Raw genomic sequence first — 18,876 nt, 5'->3', positions numbered from 1 at the left:
GGGGGGGGTGGGGGGGGGGGGGGGTGGGGGGGGGGGGGGGTGGGGGGGGGGGGGGGTGGGGGGGGGGGGGGGTGGGGGGGGGGGGGGGTGGGGGGGGGGGGGGGTGGGGGGGGGGGGGGGTGGGGGGGGGGGGGGGTGGGGGGGGGGGGGGGTGGGGGGGGGGGGGGGTGGGGGGGGGGGGGGGTGGGGGGGGGGGGGGGTGGGGGGGGGGGGGGGTGGGGGGGGGGGGGGGTGGGGGGGGGGGGGGGTGGGGGGGGGGGGGGGTGGGGGGGGGGGGGGGTGGGGGGGGGGGGGGGTGGGGGGGGGGGGGGGTGGGGGGGGGGGGGGGTGGGGGGGGGGGGGGGTGGGGGGGGGGGGGGGTGGGGGGGGGGGGGGGTGGGGGGGGGGGGGGGTGGGGGGGGGGGGGGGTGGGGGGGGGGGGGGGTGGGGGGGGGGGGGGGTGGGGGGGGGGGGGGGTGGGGGGGGGGGGGGGTGGGGGGGGGGGGGGGTGGGGGGGGGGGGGGGTGGGGGGGGGGGGGGGTGGGGGGGGGGGGGGGTGGGGGGGGGGGGGGGTGGGGGGGGGGGGGGGTGGGGGGGGGGGGGGGTGGGGGGGGGGGGGGGTGGGGGGGGGGGGGGGTGGGGGGGGGGGGGGGTGGGGGGGGGGGGGGGTGGGGGGGGGGGGGGGTGGGGGGGGGGGGGGGTGGGGGGGGGGGGGGGTGGGGGGGGGGGGGGGTGGGGGGGGGGGGGGGTGGGGGGGGGGGGGGGTGGGGGGGGGGGGGGGTGGGGGGGGGGGGGGGTGGGGGGGGGGGGGGGTGGGGGGGGGGGGGGGTGGGGGGGGGGGGGGGTGGGGGGGGGGGGGGGTGGGGGGGGGGGGGGGTGGGGGGGGGGGGGGGTGGGGGGGGGGGGGGGTGGGGGGGGGGGGGGGTGGGGGGGGGGGGGGGTGGGGGGGGGGGGGGGTGGGGGGGGGGGGGGGTGGGGGGGGGGGGGGGTGGGGGGGGGGGGGGGTGGGGGGGGGGGGGGGTGGGGGGGGGGGGGGGTGGGGGGGGGGGGGGGTGGGGGGGGGGGGGGGTGGGGGGGGGGGGGGGTGGGGGGGGGGGGGGGTGGGGGGGGGGGGGGGTGGGGGGGGGGGGGGGTGGGGGGGGGGGGGGGTGGGGGGGGGGGGGGGTGGGGGGGGGGGGGGGTGGGGGGGGGGGGGGGTGGGGGGGGGGGGGGGTGGGGGGGGGGGGGGGTGGGGGGGGGGGGGGGTGGGGGGGGGGGGGGGTGGGGGGGGGGGGGGGTGGGGGGGGGGGGGGGTGGGGGGGGGGGGGGGTGGGGGGGGGGGGGGGTGGGGGGGGGGGGGGGTGGGGGGGGGGGGGGGTGGGGGGGGGGGGGGGTGGGGGGGGGGGGGGGTGGGGGGGGGGGGGGGTGGGGGGGGGGGGGGGTGGGGGGGGGGGGGGGTGGGGGGGGGGGGGGGTGGGGGGGGGGGGGGGTGGGGGGGGGGGGGGGTGGGGGGGGGGGGGGGTGGGGGGGGGGGGGGGTGGGGGGGGGGGGGGGTGGGGGGGGGGGGGGGTGGGGGGGGGGGGGGGTGGGGGGGGGGGGGGGTGGGGGGGGGGGGGGGTGGGGGGGGGGGGGGGTGGGGGGGGGGGGGGGTGGGGGGGGGGGGGGGTGGGGGGGGGGGGGGGTGGGGGGGGGGGGGGGTGGGGGGGGGGGGGGGTGGGGGGGGGGGGGGGTGGGGGGGGGGGGGGGTGGGGGGGGGGGGGGGTGGGGGGGGGGGGGGGTGGGGGGGGGGGGGGGTGGGGGGGGGGGGGGGTGGGGGGGGGGGGGGGTGGGGGGGGGGGGGGGTGGGGGGGGGGGGGGGTGGGGGGGGGGGGGGGTGGGGGGGGGGGGGGGTGGGGGGGGGGGGGGGTGGGGGGGGGGGGGGGTGGGGGGGGGGGGGGGTGGGGGGGGGGGGGGGTGGGGGGGGGGGGGGGTGGGGGGGGGGGGGGGTGGGGGGGGGGGGGGGTGGGGGGGGGGGGGGGTGGGGGGGGGGGGGGGTGGGGGGGGGGGGGGGTGGGGGGGGGGGGGGGTGGGGGGGGGGGGGGGTGGGGGGGGGGGGGGGTGGGGGGGGGGGGGGGTGGGGGGGGGGGGGGGTGGGGGGGGGGGGGGGTGGGGGGGGGGGGGGGTGGGGGGGGGGGGGGGTGGGGGGGGGGGGGGGTGGGGGGGGGGGGGGGTGGGGGGGGGGGGGGGTGGGGGGGGGGGGGGGTGGGGGGGGGGGGGGGTGGGGGGGGGGGGGGGTGGGGGGGGGGGGGGGTGGGGGGGGGGGGGGGTGGGGGGGGGGGGGGGTGGGGGGGGGGGGGGGTGGGGGGGGGGGGGGGTGGGGGGGGGGGGGGGTGGGGGGGGGGGGGGGTGGGGGGGGGGGGGGGTGGGGGGGGGGGGGGGTGGGGGGGGGGGGGGGTGGGGGGGGGGGGGGGTGGGGGGGGGGGGGGGTGGGGGGGGGGGGGGGTGGGGGGGGGGGGGGGTGGGGGGGGGGGGGGGTGGGGGGGGGGGGGGGTGGGGGGGGGGGGGGGTGGGGGGGGGGGGGGGTGGGGGGGGGGGGGGGTGGGGGGGGGGGGGGGTGGGGGGGGGGGGGGGTGGGGGGGGGGGGGGGTGGGGGGGGGGGGGGGTGGGGGGGGGGGGGGGTGGGGGGGGGGGGGGGTGGGGGGGGGGGGGGGTGGGGGGGGGGGGGGGTGGGGGGGGGGGGGGGTGGGGGGGGGGGGGGGTGGGGGGGGGGGGGGGTGGGGGGGGGGGGGGGTGGGGGGGGGGGGGGGTGGGGGGGGGGGGGGGTGGGGGGGGGGGGGGGTGGGGGGGGGGGGGGGTGGGGGGGGGGGGGGGTGGGGGGGGGGGGGGGTGGGGGGGGGGGGGGGTGGGGGGGGGGGGGGGTGGGGGGGGGGGGGGGTGGGGGGGGGGGGGGGTGGGGGGGGGGGGGGGTGGGGGGGGGGGGGGGTGGGGGGGGGGGGGGGTGGGGGGGGGGGGGGGTGGGGGGGGGGGGGGGTGGGGGGGGGGGGGGGTGGGGGGGGGGGGGGGTGGGGGGGGGGGGGGGTGGGGGGGGGGGGGGGTGGGGGGGGGGGGGGGTGGGGGGGGGGGGGGGTGGGGGGGGGGGGGGGTGGGGGGGGGGGGGGGTGGGGGGGGGGGGGGGTGGGGGGGGGGGGGGGTGGGGGGGGGGGGGGGTGGGGGGGGGGGGGGGTGGGGGGGGGGGGGGGTGGGGGGGGGGGGGGGTGGGGGGGGGGGGGGGTGGGGGGGGGGGGGGGTGGGGGGGGGGGGGGGTGGGGGGGGGGGGGGGTGGGGGGGGGGGGGGGTGGGGGGGGGGGGGGGTGGGGGGGGGGGGGGGTGGGGGGGGGGGGGGGTGGGGGGGGGGGGGGGTGGGGGGGGGGGGGGGTGGGGGGGGGGGGGGGTGGGGGGGGGGGGGGGTGGGGGGGGGGGGGGGTGGGGGGGGGGGGGGGTGGGGGGGGGGGGGGGTGGGGGGGGGGGGGGGTGGGGGGGGGGGGGGGTGGGGGGGGGGGGGGGTGGGGGGGGGGGGGGGTGGGGGGGGGGGGGGGTGGGGGGGGGGGGGGGTGGGGGGGGGGGGGGGTGGGGGGGGGGGGGGGTGGGGGGGGGGGGGGGTGGGGGGGGGGGGGGGTGGGGGGGGGGGGGGGTGGGGGGGGGGGGGGGTGGGGGGGGGGGGGGGTGGGGGGGGGGGGGGGTGGGGGGGGGGGGGGGTGGGGGGGGGGGGGGGTGGGGGGGGGGGGGGGTGGGGGGGGGGGGGGGTGGGGGGGGGGGGGGGTGGGGGGGGGGGGGGGTGGGGGGGGGGGGGGGTGGGGGGGGGGGGGGGTGGGGGGGGGGGGGGGTGGGGGGGGGGGGGGGTGGGGGGGGGGGGGGGTGGGGGGGGGGGGGGGTGGGGGGGGGGGGGGGTGGGGGGGGGGGGGGGTGGGGGGGGGGGGGGGTGGGGGGGGGGGGGGGTGGGGGGGGGGGGGGGTGGGGGGGGGGGGGGGTGGGGGGGGGGGGGGGTGGGGGGGGGGGGGGGTGGGGGGGGGGGGGGGTGGGGGGGGGGGGGGGTGGGGGGGGGGGGGGGTGGGGGGGGGGGGGGGTGGGGGGGGGGGGGGGTGGGGGGGGGGGGGGGTGGGGGGGGGGGGGGGTGGGGGGGGGGGGGGGTGGGGGGGGGGGGGGGTGGGGGGGGGGGGGGGTGGGGGGGGGGGGGGGTGGGGGGGGGGGGGGGTGGGGGGGGGGGGGGGTGGGGGGGGGGGGGGGTGGGGGGGGGGGGGGGTGGGGGGGGGGGGGGGTGGGGGGGGGGGGGGGTGGGGGGGGGGGGGGGTGGGGGGGGGGGGGGGTGGGGGGGGGGGGGGGTGGGGGGGGGGGGGGGTGGGGGGGGGGGGGGGTGGGGGGGGGGGGGGGTGGGGGGGGGGGGGGGTGGGGGGGGGGGGGGGTGGGGGGGGGGGGGGGTGGGGGGGGGGGGGGGTGGGGGGGGGGGGGGGTGGGGGGGGGGGGGGGTGGGGGGGGGGGGGGGTGGGGGGGGGGGGGGGTGGGGGGGGGGGGGGGTGGGGGGGGGGGGGGGTGGGGGGGGGGGGGGGTGGGGGGGGGGGGGGGTGGGGGGGGGGGGGGGTGGGGGGGGGGGGGGGTGGGGGGGGGGGGGGGTGGGGGGGGGGGGGGGTGGGGGGGGGGGGGGGTGGGGGGGGGGGGGGGTGGGGGGGGGGGGGGGTGGGGGGGGGGGGGGGTGGGGGGGGGGGGGGGTGGGGGGGGGGGGGGGTGGGGGGGGGGGGGGGTGGGGGGGGGGGGGGGTGGGGGGGGGGGGGGGTGGGGGGGGGGGGGGGTGGGGGGGGGGGGGGGTGGGGGGGGGGGGGGGTGGGGGGGGGGGGGGGTGGGGGGGGGGGGGGGTGGGGGGGGGGGGGGGTGGGGGGGGGGGGGGGTGGGGGGGGGGGGGGGTGGGGGGGGGGGGGGGTGGGGGGGGGGGGGGGTGGGGGGGGGGGGGGGTGGGGGGGGGGGGGGGTGGGGGGGGGGGGGGGTGGGGGGGGGGGGGGGTGGGGGGGGGGGGGGGTGGGGGGGGGGGGGGGTGGGGGGGGGGGGGGGTGGGGGGGGGGGGGGGTGGGGGGGGGGGGGGGTGGGGGGGGGGGGGGGTGGGGGGGGGGGGGGGTGGGGGGGGGGGGGGGTGGGGGGGGGGGGGGGTGGGGGGGGGGGGGGGTGGGGGGGGGGGGGGGTGGGGGGGGGGGGGGGTGGGGGGGGGGGGGGGTGGGGGGGGGGGGGGGTGGGGGGGGGGGGGGGTGGGGGGGGGGGGGGGTGGGGGGGGGGGGGGGTGGGGGGGGGGGGGGGTGGGGGGGGGGGGGGGTGGGGGGGGGGGGGGGTGGGGGGGGGGGGGGGTGGGGGGGGGGGGGGGTGGGGGGGGGGGGGGGTGGGGGGGGGGGGGGGTGGGGGGGGGGGGGGGTGGGGGGGGGGGGGGGTGGGGGGGGGGGGGGGTGGGGGGGGGGGGGGGTGGGGGGGGGGGGGGGTGGGGGGGGGGGGGGGTGGGGGGGGGGGGGGGTGGGGGGGGGGGGGGGTGGGGGGGGGGGGGGGTGGGGGGGGGGGGGGGTGGGGGGGGGGGGGGGTGGGGGGGGGGGGGGGTGGGGGGGGGGGGGGGTGGGGGGGGGGGGGGGTGGGGGGGGGGGGGGGTGGGGGGGGGGGGGGGTGGGGGGGGGGGGGGGTGGGGGGGGGGGGGGGTGGGGGGGGGGGGGGGTGGGGGGGGGGGGGGGTGGGGGGGGGGGGGGGTGGGGGGGGGGGGGGGTGGGGGGGGGGGGGGGTGGGGGGGGGGGGGGGTGGGGGGGGGGGGGGGTGGGGGGGGGGGGGGGTGGGGGGGGGGGGGGGTGGGGGGGGGGGGGGGTGGGGGGGGGGGGGGGTGGGGGGGGGGGGGGGTGGGGGGGGGGGGGGGTGGGGGGGGGGGGGGGTGGGGGGGGGGGGGGGTGGGGGGGGGGGGGGGTGGGGGGGGGGGGGGGTGGGGGGGGGGGGGGGTGGGGGGGGGGGGGGGTGGGGGGGGGGGGGGGTGGGGGGGGGGGGGGGTGGGGGGGGGGGGGGGTGGGGGGGGGGGGGGGTGGGGGGGGGGGGGGGTGGGGGGGGGGGGGGGTGGGGGGGGGGGGGGGTGGGGGGGGGGGGGGGTGGGGGGGGGGGGGGGTGGGGGGGGGGGGGGGTGGGGGGGGGGGGGGGTGGGGGGGGGGGGGGGTGGGGGGGGGGGGGGGTGGGGGGGGGGGGGGGTGGGGGGGGGGGGGGGTGGGGGGGGGGGGGGGTGGGGGGGGGGGGGGGTGGGGGGGGGGGGGGGTGGGGGGGGGGGGGGGTGGGGGGGGGGGGGGGTGGGGGGGGGGGGGGGTGGGGGGGGGGGGGGGTGGGGGGGGGGGGGGGTGGGGGGGGGGGGGGGTGGGGGGGGGGGGGGGTGGGGGGGGGGGGGGGTGGGGGGGGGGGGGGGTGGGGGGGGGGGGGGGTGGGGGGGGGGGGGGGTGGGGGGGGGGGGGGGTGGGGGGGGGGGGGGGTGGGGGGGGGGGGGGGTGGGGGGGGGGGGGGGTGGGGGGGGGGGGGGGTGGGGGGGGGGGGGGGTGGGGGGGGGGGGGGGTGGGGGGGGGGGGGGGTGGGGGGGGGGGGGGGTGGGGGGGGGGGGGGGTGGGGGGGGGGGGGGGTGGGGGGGGGGGGGGGTGGGGGGGGGGGGGGGTGGGGGGGGGGGGGGGTGGGGGGGGGGGGGGGTGGGGGGGGGGGGGGGTGGGGGGGGGGGGGGGTGGGGGGGGGGGGGGGTGGGGGGGGGGGGGGGTGGGGGGGGGGGGGGGTGGGGGGGGGGGGGGGTGGGGGGGGGGGGGGGTGGGGGGGGGGGGGGGTGGGGGGGGGGGGGGGTGGGGGGGGGGGGGGGTGGGGGGGGGGGGGGGTGGGGGGGGGGGGGGGTGGGGGGGGGGGGGGGTGGGGGGGGGGGGGGGTGGGGGGGGGGGGGGGTGGGGGGGGGGGGGGGTGGGGGGGGGGGGGGGGGGGGGGGGGGGGGGGTGGGGGGGGGGGGGGGTGGGGGTGGGGGGGGGGTGGGGGGGGGGGGGGGTGGGGGGGCGGGGGGGTGGGGGGGGGGGGGGATGGGGGGGGGGGGGGGTTGGGGGGGGGGGGGGTGGGGGGGGGGGGGGGGGGGGGGGGGGGGGGGGGGGGGGGGGGGGGGGTGGGGGGGGGGGGGGGTGGGGGGGGGGGGGGGGGGGGGGGGGGGGGGGGGGGGGGGGGGGGGGCGTGAGGGGGGCACAGGGGCCCATGGAGGGGGTGGAAAACTTGGAGACTGTCCTGGCTTCCATTTTCCCTAGCTACCCTACTGAATGGGGGGATATGTACCTTTTAAACGTGTGTTCTCTTTCCCCTTTCAAAATCTAAACAACAAAGCAGGAAGCCTAGTTTTAATCGGCAAAATGAAGTGGAGGTAACATTTATGAACCGCCTGAAAGGCCTACCTGTGGGTTTACAGCTTGCCACAGCCCCCCACCTGAGCTGAGAACAGCTCCATCACTTTGTCTCTGTAGGTGCTGCAGTTCGGCAGCGAGGTGGAGCGCAGAGAGTTCCTCGTGCAGCTCAAAGTCTACCTGGAGAAAAGCCGGCTGATTATGCACACCTCCGAGATGAAGGAGCGTAAGTTGCTGAAGAAGGCGGTAACCAAGGAGCAACGGAAGAACATCTTGGAGATTTTTTTCCGGCATTTATTCGCCCAGGTATGCACAGAAGCGAGACGTTTTCCTCCTTTAAAACAACAACGCGAGAACAATAAGGGCACTTAGCGCTGCAAACCAGCTATATAAAAAAGTAAAGTTTCCCCTTCAGTCGTGTCCAACCCTAGGGTACCACTGCAAGCAGTGATTTCATAGGCAAGCCGTTTTTGTGGGGTAGTTTGCCATTGCTTTCCCCGGCTATTCTTTACCCCTAGCTATGTGCTAGGTCAGTGGTGGCGAACCTATGGCACGGGTGCCAGAGGTGGAACTCAGAGCCCTCTCTGTGGGCACGTGCAAACAGAGTATCCCCACATACACATCTAGGCTGGCCTGAGTTGCTGGGCTCAAATATCAGCATTAAACCTAAGACCAAGTTTGGGGGAAGCGGTGCAGGTAACCCTGTTAAGCGCTGTTAAACCCCACTGATTTTCGTGCAAAGAAGTAAAGTAGAGCTGGACAAGCTGCGGGATGGAGAGGTCGGTGGCAGAGTTCCCCAAATTACCGCCCGGCCGCATCTATCTTTATTTTTGAAATGTACCAGTAGCTGCTACGTTTCCCACCCTAGACTTATACTTGAGTCAATAAGTTTTCCCAGTTTTTGGTGGTAAAATTAGGTGCCTCGACTTGTATTCGGGTCGACTTATACACGAGTATATACGGTATTAACTACTTATACATTTAAATATAATAAACAATTTAAGAAACTATTTCAGTTAACATAATTCCACATTCTTGTAACCCCTGATATCTTGGGATTTCTGTGACAAAGTTTATTTTAATAGCATATAGTTTTCTTTGGCTTTATTTAACCAATCCCTTTTTCTTCTTCTTTTTTTTTAGTCTTAACTTTGATTTTTCAGACTCTTGGAAGCACTAAGCTGGCAGCCGTCCGTAGATGTAAATCTACAGTCTGTTATTGTTTTGGAATAGACACTGTTGAATTAAGTAAAAGTTCTACATCAAAAGCCATTGTTGTTAAAGACATTTCTATGCTGCCTCATCGGAGTCTGGCTGAAATTAAAATAAAGTTCTCTTCTCCATATAAAAACAAGACATCTCCCTCTGTCAAAAGATCTGTCTGCCAGCATCTGTCTGCTGTTTTAATGGGGTTTTAATGTAATTGTTTGTTTTATTGTGTTGTTCACCGCCCAGAGCCCTTTGGGGGAGGGGCGGTATACAAAATCAATTATAAATAAATAAATAAATATCAATTCAGCAGCCTAAGTACATTTGTAAGATCTTTGGCAAAACAAAACAGGTCCATACACGTTATTTAGCAAGGAGATTTTCCATACATATACCCAAAAAAAAAGGCATTGTTACCTAGGCAAATGTTTACAACTCCTTCCCAAGGCAATGTTCTCCATTAACATAAAGACTTCCGTTTGTTTTTTAATCTCTCTCTATATTCCCTGTTCACCAATAATCTCTAGATTTTCTTTTCTGCTAAACACCAAATACTCCATTCCATGGAGGTGTATTTTTTCATGTTTCAGTCCTAGTCTTTAATGTTATTTATTTTTGTGTGGAATTGCACGAACAAGCTGTGTGCAAATTTGGAGCTGTTTCTTTTTTTAAAAAAATAGCCTGTCTTCCAAATACCGGGTTCTGGCTTGCAGCTATTGGAAAAGGACCATATAAATGTACCACAAGCGTACAGGTTCCAAAACCGAGATGGGTTTTGGATGTTACCCACACATAGCGTGAAAAGAACTCAATCTTCAACACGGAATTCCTTCTGCCTCCCATTGTGGGGAATCAATATTACCACAGTTGTTTGTTGAAGACTAAGGAAGTATGCATGTTCTGAAATATCAAACAGAGGCTGCAATACTGTATCTATGTGAATAATCTCGTCAACGTTCTACGCTACTGTGAAATAAATGGAGCCCTTGATGAATCAGTGATTTTCCAATCAATATTTGCAGGGAGGGTGAAGTACCAAGAGGAATGAAGAGCTTTGTGTAGATTTCTTTATCTTTATTGTCGGAGCGTGGAACGGTTCCCAGAACTTAATCTTTCTGTTTGCTCTGTTAGGTCTTAGACATCGATCGCATGGATGCTGGGGAACTCAGCTTGGAAACGTCACAGAAAGTCAAGGAAGCCTTGAAGTGTGAGCTGAGCCGGGTTGAGTTTGCGGATGCTTTGGGGCTGAAGCCCCAATCCGTGTTCGTGGACTCCATGTTCTCCTTGGCGGACAAAGACGGCAATGGCTACATCTCTTTCAGGGAGTTCCTAGACATCCTTGTGGTCTTCATGAAAGGTGACGTTTTGTGGTGACAGCCGGAAGGGAGGGTGGGAGTGGCCCATGGTCGGGACATCTGGAACCCCTTGCTAGAAAACCATTCAAAAAGTTTGTTACTAGAACCAAACATGTACATTCCTATGTGACTTCCTATCTACCTGCCAAGTAAACAATAGTAGAAAACCCCTACATATATGCATAAATGCCACTAGCATGGTGTAGTGGTTAAGAGCAGGTGGACTCTAATCTGGAGAACCGGGTTTGATTCCCCACTCCTCCACATGAGCACCAAACTCTTATCTAGTGACCCGGATTTGTTTCTCTGCTTCTACATTCCTGCTGGGTGACCTTGGGCTAGTCAGTTTTCTCAGAAGTCTGTCAGCCCCACCTACCTCACAAGGTGTCTGTTGTAGGGAGAGGAAGGGAAGGAGTTCGTAAGGCACTTGGAGACTCGTTATAGAAGAGAAAGGCGGTGGGGGGGGGGTTATAAATCCAAACTTCTCTTCACAACTGACTTACGGTGATCCCAGCAAAGGGCTCTCAAGACAAGAGAGTCTATATTAGTGAATTTTTATAAATATAAGTGCATTTTTAGCCTGACATTCCTCCACTGAGCCCAGGGCCGTGTACGTGGATCTCTTCTCTTCTCCATTTTATCCTCTCAGCAACTCTCTGAAGAGGGTTAAGCTGAGAGAGCAATCCAGTGGTGGGATTCAGCCGGTTCGCACCGCTTCGGCAGAACCGGTCGTCAAAATGGTTCTTGTAAACAACCAGTTGTTAAATTATTTGAATCCCACCACCGGAACCGGTTGTTAAATTGTTTGAATCCCACCACTGGAGCAATCCACCCAAGGTCACATTGCAAGTGGGGATTTGAAACCGCCTTCCCAAATCTCCATCCAACGCTTTTGGGCTCTAACATAGAGGTTGTTCTCTTCAAAGATCCTTGCCTTGTTTTGCAGAGCAAAGCTCTACATGAGTCTTCTCTGAAGCCTCTCCATCATGTTTTATTCAAACGAAGGAGCTTGGGGAAAAATATGGGCTGTCCTTGCCTCCATTTTATCCCTGCAATAATCTTGGGAGGTGGTTTAGACCAAGCAAGAGGAAATGGAGCCCAGTTTCCCTCTTAGAATAATCCCCTGCAGATCAAGGGAAAAGCTGAGCTTTCTCTTCCCCTCTAAAACGGTCACTCAGAGAAGAGAACTGGGTTCGGAGGAATCCTCTACATCATAGGTGTCAAACTCATGGCCCTCCAGATGTTATGGACTACAGTTCCCATCATGCTGGCAGGGGATGATGGGAACTGTAGTCCATAACATCTGGAGGGCTGCGAGTTTGAAACCTGTACTCTACATAACTGGTGTCCTGTGTAGGGCTGTGGTGATTCTGATGGGGGTGTCTTCTGCCTTCATCTCTCCCAGGATCTCCCCAAGAGAAGTCCAAACAGATGTTCACCATGTATGACATTGATGGAAATGGGTTCCTTTCCAAAGAAGAGTTCTTTCGGATGCTGAGGTATGGATGCTGCTAGACAGAGGTCTTTCACATCTCCTGCTGCCTGGTCCTCCTGAGGATTGAACCTGGGACCTTTTGTGTGCCAGGTGAATGTTCTACCACTGAGCTAGGGCCTCAGATCAAGGTCTTTGCCATCACCAACTACCTGCTCCTTTTAACTGGAGATGGTGGGGACGGAACCTGGGGCTTTCTGCATGCCACGCAGGCACTCTACCACTAAGCCACTGCCCCTCCCTCTTCAACTGCAATTAGGGCCTGACCTCATAAGCTGCTCTTGCTGGACATCACACCGCTCTGGTTCTTGATGCTCCTCTGAACCTGTCCTGGGATGAGAGCATGCCGCCTCCTTCTGCTCTAGGTCCTTCATCGAGATCTCTAACAACTGTCTCACGCGAGACCAGACGGAGCAGGTGATCGAGTCCATGTTCCGGGAGGCGGGATTCCACGACAAGGAGGAGCTGACGTGCGAGGATTTTCACTACATGTTGCGGGACCACGACAATGAGCTCCGCTTCACCCAGCTCTGTGTTAAAGGTCAGCAAAGTGGGGGACTTGTGTGGGCGCCGGGGAAGGTCCGTGCTTAGAAATGCTGTGCTGCAGCAGTCGGTGTTAGACGGGTCTCTTTGTTTTGGGAAAGCACTTGTTTGCTGAGGAACAGGATCTTGGAATTCCAGTGGGAAGTTATCCACCCCCTGAGCATAGCCCAAGCTGCTCTGACATCACGGCATCTAAGCCAATTGATGTCAGGCTGCGTCACATCCCAGTGTAGCTGAACAGATCAGCCACATAAGTTAAAACTAGCTGTGGGAAGAACACGGTCAGGAGTTCAAGCCCCCTGTGGGACAGTTATCCTGGCAGCTGGCTCATGGTCAACTCAGCCATCCATCCATTTCTTGATCCGTAAATGAGTACCTAGCTGATAGCTAGGGGGTAAAGAATAGTCGGGGAAAGCAATGGCAAACTACCCCATAAAAACAGCTTGCCTATAAAATCACTGCTCGCAGTGGTACCCCAAGGGTCAGACACGACTTTTTTTACTTATTATCACAGCAGATTTCATGAGTCTCCTTACAGGAGAGAAAGGTGGAGTATAAATCTATACTACTACTACTCAAATTCAAATTCAAAGACCTTTATTAGGCATCAAGAGAAAATACAGATAAAACTGTGCAGTAATATGATCCTGAGTTTGACAGGGTAAAACAACTGCTCATAGTTCATACAGTACAAACTTCAAGAAAATAAGTAAATAAAAAGAGAGCCAGAAACTTATTTTACAATATCGAGCAGGAACTTGGCCACCGTTTTCAACTGCCTGGGATCCTCAGTGTTCAAGAGGCGGTTCAATTTGGAATATGGAGGGCACAAGTAAGTCGGTCTTGAAAAGAACAAGCTAGGTCTGAGATCTATGAATTTCGGGCAGACTAATAGAACATGCTCCAAAGATTCCTCAGAGGTTGAGCAATATGGACATGTACGCTTTTTCTGTGAGTGTGCCATGAATCTCTCCGGGGAGAAGGTGAGAGGGAATGTGTTTGTTCTTGCTCTGGTTCTTGCACCTAGACTTAGGGTCGAGCAAGATATACTACTACTACTCCATGCATGGAAGTTCACACTAGCTGGAAACGTCCAACACCTCTGGCCCCCTCGCTGACGCTTCTTGTCTCCGAGGAGACGGCTAAGAGCTCGCCAGTCGGTGTACCCTTTTCTTTCGTTCCAGCCGCTTCCCAGAAGAAAGGCTTACTCGAGCCAGGGTCCATAAACAAATCACATCATTTATGTTACAATCGTCCAAGATCACAAGAAACAAAACAAATAAAAACAATCCTTTTCGGCATACCAATTAAAGTCTCCTGCGGGGCAAACGCCCTCCTTACCAGTGAAGCATACCAGCTTAACTTAACTTTCTCCTCCTCCCCTCCTCCCATATACTTTCTTTGATTACTAAACATTAGTAGCAGCTGCCATGCCCATTAACTGCTGCAGGTGCTGCTAGCTGGGTGGAGGCGCCTAAACGTACAGGCGTAACTTCAACTGGTGAAGTTTTCAACATATTAACAGTGGCTTGTCCACAACCCCACGTCCCCACGCAGAGAACGGTGTTTACATATATCCATGCTCTGTGCATGGAAGTTCACACTAGCTCAGGGGTAGGGAACCTGCGGCTCTTCTGCCCTTGCACTGCGGCTCCACGAGCCGAGCTGCCGGCTTCATCCTTGCCTGCTCTGCAGGCAGCAGGGCAGGCGCACCAACTGCCCGCGGATGGCTGGGCCGCACCGCAGGCTTCTCCTCTCGCCCGCCCCGTTGGAGTGGGGTGGGCGCTTTCCCGGCGGGACGGCGAGGCCGAGCCGGGCTTCGAGTCCTTGCCGCCCTGCAGTGCAGGCTTAGTAGGCGAAGTGCACCAATTGCCCGCGGTTCAACTGTCTGGGCAAATGGCGCCTTCTTCCCCTCTGCGCCCGCCCCATTGGGCGGGGCAGGCGCTTTCCCGGCAGCTGGCAAGGCCAAGCCGCTGGCCCCATCCTTGCCTGCCCTGCAGGCAGCAGGGCAGGCACATCCATGTAAGCCTCTCAGAATGAGTGGAGTAAAAGGTTAAAAAAAAACCCCAATATATACAGTGTTATCTTTATTTTAAATGTCAAAAATTATTTGCGGCTCCAAGTGTTTTCTTTTCCCGTGGAAAACGGGTCCAAATGGCTCTTTGAGTGTTAAAGGTTCCCTACCCCTGCACTAGCTGGAAACGTCCAACACCTCTGGCCCCCTCGCCCAGGCCTCTTGTTTCCGAGGAGACCAATAAGAACGCGCCAGTCGGTGCAACTTTTTCTTTCTTTACAGCCACTTCCCAGGGGAAAAAGCTTACTCGAGCCAGAGTCCATCATTTATTTTACAATACTCCAAGATAGCAAGAAACGGAACAAATAACAACGATTCCTTTCGGGCACACTGTGAAGGAAGAGTTACCTACTCTCCTTAAACGTGGGTCAGGATTTTGAACGCACACACGACTCAGATAAAAAAAGACTACTTCTTTAAAACAGATTCTTAAAGTTTATTGAACTCCGCATCATTCAACAAACTATAGTCCGTCGGCATGCTATGCATACAATCAGTTGAACAAGAGCAAACAGAGACAAAGATCACTGAACCTACTAAAATCAAAATATAAAACTTATCCATGATTGCTTAGCAGGCCAAAGAGAAATCAAGCAGATCTCATAATTCAAAAGACAGCCTCTTTCAGCAGAGCAGCAGTGGCGTAGGAGGTTAAGAGCTCGTGCATCTAATCTGGAGGAACCGGGTTTGATTCCCAGCTCTGCCGCCTCAGCTGTGGAGGCTTATCTGGGGAATTCAGATTAGCCTGTACACTCCCACACACGCCAGTTGGGTGACCTTGGGCTAGTCACAGCTCATCGGAGCTCTCTCAGCCCCACCCACCTCACAGGGTGTTTGTTGTGAGGGGGGAAGGGCAAGGAGATTGCCAGCCCCTTTGAGTCTCCTGCAGGAGAGAAAGGGGGGATATAAATCCAAACTCTTCTTCTTCTTCTCTAGCCAGCATGAGGTAGCATTGTTTTGTATCAGCAGTTACGAGGGGGGAGAAGCAAGATAAAAGGGTGCCTCTATTACAATATTGAAAAGCAGATAGAGGGGAATTACATGTCAGGTGATCCCAGTGGACCAATCACAAATTGGTGCCAATTAATTAAAGCAGTTGGTGTGAGTCTACATTCTTATCAGGTGTTGTGGCTGGAGGTTTATTGAAGTTCCAACCGTTAGCAAAACTTTGTGCATCTGGGCCAAGACTGTCAATTAACCGCTACTCGGTACCAGGATGGGAGAGCAGTGGGGAAGCCAAAGATAGGCAATTGTTTTCAAGAACTGTTTCTTGGAACTTACAACAGAGGGGCTATGGCTGTGATATTAAACTGTTACAAAGTTCACAACAAATGGTTGCACTTAGGCTAAATACAAAATGGCCACGGTTAGGCTAATACAGACACTTTCTCTACACCAGAGGTCTTCAAACTATGGCCCTCCAGATGTTCAGGAACTACAATTCCCATCAGCCTCTGCCAACATGGCCAAGTAGCAGGGCTGATGGGAATTGTAGTTCCTGAACATCTGGAGGGCCTTAGTTTGAAGACCCCTGCTCTACACACACTGATTAAAGTCTCCCAGAACTCCCGCAGGGCAAAAACCCTCCTTAACAGTGCAGCGTACCGGCTAAACTCTAAAAAAACAGCCCAAGAAATCAACCTGTTCCTTTTCTTCTCCGTTCCCAACCCATGAGACATTATCGATGACGGACCAAACTTCTTTTCTGTCTCCCAAAGGCGTTCCTGACAGATTCAGACAGCACATGAACAATCGGGTCTCTTTCATACACAAGGACAAAGATACCAAGTAAGCTATCTGCCTAGCTACTGAGCGGCTTGTGTCCCTACAATATTCTGCTTGCATCTTGTTGTTGTTACTCGGGACACTTTCACACAAGCAGAATAACACACTTTCAATCCACTTTCAATGCACTTTGCAGCTGGATTTTACTGTGCGGAATAGCAAAATCCACTTGCAAACAGTTGTGGAAGTGAATTGGAAATGCGTTATTCTGCATGTGCGGAAGGGGTCTTAGTGTATCCCTCGCAACAGAATGAAATAAAACAATCATTTCACCAGCCGATAATTGAAATGGAAGGTTTGCACAGTGTTCTCTATTGCCCTTTGGTATTGTACCATGAACTCCAAGGCATTTGGCCGATGCTTTACCAGTGTAGAGAGGCAATACTCTTAGGTTGCTTCCAGAGGTGGGATCCAGCAGGTTCTCACCAGTTCCCGAGAGTGGGTTACTAATTATTTGTGTGTGCCGAGAGGGGGTTACTAATTGGGTCTGCTTTTCCGTTAGAAATTCCATTAGGTCCAAAAATCATAAAGTCCTGTTGTTTCCTATGTGGCTAGTTAGCGAAGGTAGAAAACGGGATAATTCTCCCTGTTGGGCTGTTTTAAAAACATGTTTTAGAAATATGGTCAAGTTCCTTGTTTAAGGAAAGTATCCTTCTTTTGATTTCTAGAAACAAAATTAAGTATTTGAAAGTATTAAGTATTTGACAGGCAGTCAATTAGAGGGGAAGTAGTTGTTTCTGTTGGCAGTAGACGATAGGACTTGCTATAATGAGTTTAAATTATGGACAGGAAGATACCAGCTGGAAATTAGGAACTTTTTTTTAACAGTAAGAGTTTTTTACAGTAACAGAGAAATTATTAATGCCCCGCCCCTGGAATGCCCAGCCACGCCCCCATTGTGCCCCGCCCATCCTCATTGGCGCTACGCCACTGTTTGAATCCCACCACCATGGGAACCTGTTACTAAAATTTTTGGATCCCACCACTGGTTGCTTCCGGACATCCTGTTTCCTTGGGTCAGATCCAGTGAGGCCTGCAAGCCCCTGATGCTACAACCATGTAGACAGGCATTACTGTTGGGATACTTCCGGACATCCTGTCCTCTTCAGTCAAGGCCTTCTGAGTGGTCTACAAGCAGAGCATAGATACCAATTAACTGCCTCCTACTGATGCAACCCGGCAAGCGGTATTAAAGATATACACTGCCTCTGAGTATGAAGGTTCCACTTGGCTTCCATTTGCTAGCACAGATTGATTTTATGAATTTGTCAAGTCCCTTTTAAAGCTACCCAAGCCAGTAGCTGTTGCTACATCCTTTGGCCATGAGTTCCACAAGCAAAGCATGCGTGGTGGGGAAAAGGGGACTCTCTTCTTTCTGTCTCGAGCCAACCATCCGCCAGTCTCCTTGGGTGCCCCTGTGTTTCCAAGTCTTCTGTGGGGCAGAGGAAAAAGTCCCGTCCAGCCGCTTTCTCCACCGCCTTCCCAAATATAGCCCACGGGAGAGAGTTCTTGCGAAAAGGAGCTCTACTAGAAATGGCGGGAGCACGGATAAGGTGAAACACGGCTTTCCCTGGGGATTGGGGACACTGTTTGCAGAGGGACACCTTGACCCTGTTCTGAGGCGGTAGAATAAACCACTTTCTGGAGCACGTCTCACTCGGAGGGTCTCTCTTGTTCATAGAGGACCTTCTCCTTTGGGATTGTAATGACCTTCTCCCTTTGCAGCCTCTTCCTAAACAAGGACATCTCCTTCAATCCTGGTCAAGAGGAAGGCACAGGGCCAGAACTGCGGAAGCGGCCGGGCAAGAAGTAGGTATATTTTCAAGAGATTGACAGCTTCCTTTGACGGGGTCTGTGCTAAGCCTAGCATTTATCTGAAGCATGGCCAGCGAACGTGTTCTGAGCTGCCGTATGTGGAGTCTGGGCCCGTCACGTTCACTGAAGGCTGGTAGCTCTCAGGCAGATCCAAGGCTTTGCCAATATGGGAGAGTCTTCAATGGGAGATACCGGGAATCAAACCTGCGGCCTTCACCCTTGTGTATAGAGACCATACGTTCACAGCCTGATATCTGAAGCCAGCTACATCTGCTGCAGCTCGGGAAAGAAACAAGCCACGGGGCTGACGCGCGTGCAAACCGCCCCAGGGCTGATTTGCATTTTCTGATTTACTCTTGGATTGATTTTTTGTAGCGTTTCCTTGTTAACACAACTGCCTTCGAAACGTAGGGTCACCCCCTTTGGTTTGGCCGTCTTCCAAGGGCTGTTATCAGTTCCTCCGAGGGCTATTATCTGTTTCCGTCTGACTCAATGGCATACAAACATTTGACTCGCGCAGCGTCAACACGGAGAGAGTTGGCTGCTGTCTAGGTTAGGCTCGGGGTCAGTCTCTTAGGCAGAGCAGGGCAGGCCAATGCTGAACTTCTGTGTAAGTCACAATTCCATGGCAATAGAGCGTGTCAGGCAGAGGAAGCTCGCAAGATGTAGCACCTGTAAAACTCTGACATAGTGACACCTGAAGCCGTGCACAGACCCTCGTCAGTAGGTGAGGAAGCAGCAGATTTCAAGCTATTCTCGGGTCCAGAGTAGGATTGAGGAACTGGCATCTCGAAGGCTCCCACTGTATTGACTTATTTTGGGACCTTTGTCCTGTATGGTGGCCTCAGAGGTGGATGCTAGCCAGCAGCTCAAGTCTCTTGCTGGTGTGGCCATCAAGTCACAGTCAACTTACGGCAACATTGGAGGGTTTTCAAGGCCAGAGATGTTCAGAGGTGGGTTGGCCATCGCCTGCCTCTGAGCACAGACCCTGGGCTTCCTTGCACTAGGCCAAGGGGTCTGCAACTTGCAGCTCTCCAGATGTTCATGAACTACAATTCCCATCAGCCCCTGCCAGCATGGCCAATTGGCAGACAGACAGAGCAAACTAGACAGAGCAAATAAAATAGCAGCTAGATAGAAGGCACCCTAGCAAAGGGAGGGGGAGGGGTGGCATGCAAGGAAAGAAGGGTAAGGGAGGGGAGGGAGTAAGGAGTGGCATGCAAGGGAGGGGGAGGGGCCCTGGCATATGGACATGGCCCACCCACCCTAGCGGAGGGA

The 18,876-nt window shown here is 64.9% G+C and overlaps 1 protein-coding gene across 1 annotated transcript in view; it reads left to right on the top strand.

Annotated features, from left to right (window-relative positions):
• The window catches only part of LOC125424641 (dual oxidase 2-like), a 54,551-nt gene that overhangs the window by 22,142 nt on the left and 13,533 nt on the right, over positions 1 to 18,876 (top strand). The window contains exons 5-10 of the mRNA XM_048482045.1: positions 7,446 to 7,631; positions 9,666 to 9,891; positions 11,295 to 11,388; positions 11,747 to 11,922; positions 15,717 to 15,786; positions 17,509 to 17,592. Coding sequence (XP_048338002.1) covers positions 7,446 to 7,631; positions 9,666 to 9,891; positions 11,295 to 11,388; positions 11,747 to 11,922; positions 15,717 to 15,786; positions 17,509 to 17,592 — 836 coding nt within the window. The remainder of the gene's footprint in view (positions 1 to 7,445; positions 7,632 to 9,665; positions 9,892 to 11,294; positions 11,389 to 11,746; positions 11,923 to 15,716; positions 15,787 to 17,508; positions 17,593 to 18,876) is intronic.

Source organism: Sphaerodactylus townsendi, linkage group LG17, assembly GCF_021028975.2.
Source record: "Sphaerodactylus townsendi isolate TG3544 linkage group LG17, MPM_Stown_v2.3, whole genome shotgun sequence".
In the NCBI taxonomy this organism is placed as follows: Eukaryota; Metazoa; Chordata; class Lepidosauria; order Squamata; family Sphaerodactylidae; genus Sphaerodactylus; species Sphaerodactylus townsendi.
This window is presented reverse-complemented; position numbering and strand designations above follow the sequence as displayed.